The 1,868-nt window shown below is 40.0% G+C and overlaps 1 protein-coding gene across 1 annotated transcript; it reads left to right on the top strand.

Moving 5' to 3' along the window:
• Nucleotides 1-636: 636 nt before the first annotated feature.
• Nucleotides 637-1,659, top strand: LOC149495573 (uncharacterized). The gene is made up of 4 exons (XM_089723203.1): nucleotides 637-709; nucleotides 1,015-1,086; nucleotides 1,190-1,275; nucleotides 1,390-1,659. Exons 1-4 carry the CDS (start codon nucleotides 637-639, stop codon nucleotides 1,657-1,659), a joined length of 501 nt encoding a protein of 166 aa, XP_089579329.1.
• Nucleotides 1,660-1,868: the final 209 nt, after the last annotated feature.

Genomic DNA, 1,868 nt, shown 5'->3' with positions numbered 1-1,868 from the left:
AACACATACGTTAAAACCCTTGCTATCATCGTGGGTAGGTGCTGAGTTTTTGAATTTTGGCTATTGTTTTTTGGTTTTTGAATTTCTAAGAAAAATTAAGCAGATAGATAGAGAATCTGTAGCTGGTTTTCGAATTTCTATTTTTTCTAGGCAAATCTGCTTTGGCTTTGGCATAAATATAGGATGCAGAGCATTAATGGCTTCTGTCCTCGACGTGTTTACAGTGGCAATTTCTACCCCCGATCCACCGCTTTGCACAGCCAGACAATTCACTCTTAGTTAGCAGAGACTCTTGTTATTGTGAACCCCTCCCCAAACTATCAAGCATATGAATGCATGTGACTAAGGATAGAAATGCACGTGAATGTATGAGTCGCCACCTTGTTTAATTATTTTAGGGTAAACTAGGAAAAACCCTAAGTGACTCCAATTTTTAATTAACCTAATTACTAGATTAATTATCCCAATGTTAAGGCATGGTCTACAAACCTGAGGTGGATCCCGAGACTATGTCATGCTAATAAACTAACCGATGAATGAATGCTTTGCAAAGTAATTGGACCAATGAAATGTTTAAATGATCTTGACTTGCCGCTCGGGGTTAAATCCCAAACGTGCCTACGTACTTCTGTTTGAATGGAAGACTACCTTCAAGAGGGAGATGAATGGAAGACTACCTTCAAGACCAAGGAAGGATTATATGACTCAGGTTTTGTGCCCTTTCTTGCGCAAATTTGTGGTTGTTTGTTTTAATGACATCTTCATTTTCAGTTGCAGTGAGGAAGAACACCTTTAGCACCTTCGATAGGTGTTGGATGCTTTACAAAAAAATTAGTTGTACATCAACCTTAAGAAGTGCAGTTTTATGACAGAGCGGATTCTGTTTCTTGGCTATATTGTTAGCTCGGAAGGAATTTATGTTAATGACAGAAAGATTGAGCCCATTCGAAATCGGCTTACTCCCAAGAACATCACTGAAGTTCGCAGCTTTTATGGTCTTGCTACTTTCTATAGGCGGTTCATCTGGAACTTTAGCAGCATCGTCGCTCCCGTCGCGATTGTTTGAAGGAGAGATTTCGTCAATCTGTATGGACAGAAGCTGCAAAGAAAAGCTTTAGAGAGATCAAAGATAAGCTTACTTTCGCCTTTATTCTTGCTTTACCTGACTTTGATAAATTATTTACGGTAGATTGTGATGCTTGCGGGATTGGAATTGGTGGTGTTTTGTCTCAATCTGGAAAGCTTATTGCATTCTTTAGTGAGAAATTGAATGAAGTTAGATAGAGGTGGTCTACCTATGAGCAAGAGTTGTATGCCGTTTTCCGAGCCTTCAAGACTTAGGAACATTATTTGTTGGGGTGTGAGTTCACTATTTACACTAATCATCAGGCTTTAACTCATTTTCAAACTCAGAAGAAAGTGAGCAAGATGCACGCGTGTTGGGAAACTTATTTTGGTGTTTTCCATTATGTCAATAAGCACAAATCAGGTACTCATAACACAGTAGCAGATGCTTTGAGCAGGAGAGCAGCCTTGAGCAGGACAGCAGCCGTGTTCATTACAATTAGGCAAGAGATTGCGGGGTTCAAAATTCTTAAAGATCTGTATGCCTCAGATAAAGATTCTGCTGACATATGGGTAAAAATTGATGCTAAATAGCCTACCGATGGTCTCTTGGTTCATGACGGATATTTATTCAAGGAAAATAGGCTGTGCATCGCTCAGTCTTCCCTCCGAAAAAAGTTAATCCGAGAAATCCATGGTGGAGGATTGAGTGGAAACTTAGGGCGAGACAAGACTATTGCGGGGCTAGAGTCTCGATTTTATTGGCCACAATGGAAGAAGGAAGCAGGGAAGCTAGTACAGAA

Source organism: Jatropha curcas, chromosome 6, assembly GCF_041381405.1.
Source record: "Jatropha curcas cultivar XTBG-Jc1 chromosome 6, XTBG_Jcur_1.0, whole genome shotgun sequence".
NCBI lineage: Eukaryota > Viridiplantae > Streptophyta > Magnoliopsida > Malpighiales > Euphorbiaceae > Jatropha > Jatropha curcas.
Note: the sequence above shows the minus strand (reverse complement) of the source record. Positions and strands in the feature narration are given on the sequence as shown.

Bases quoted from the DNA above. Each gene is read 5' to 3' on its own strand.
- LOC149495573 (XM_089723203.1), top strand. From the start codon at position 637: ATGGAAGACTACCTTCAAGAGGGAGATGAATGGAAGACTACCTTCAAG. The intron at 710-1,014 runs GTTTTGTGCCCT...TACTTTCTATAG, and splicing joins GGAAGGATTATATGACTCAG to GCGGTTCATCTGGAACTTTA. The intron at 1,276-1,389 runs GTTAGATAGAGG...ACTAATCATCAG, and splicing joins TTAGTGAGAAATTGAATGAA to GCTTTAACTCATTTTCAAAC.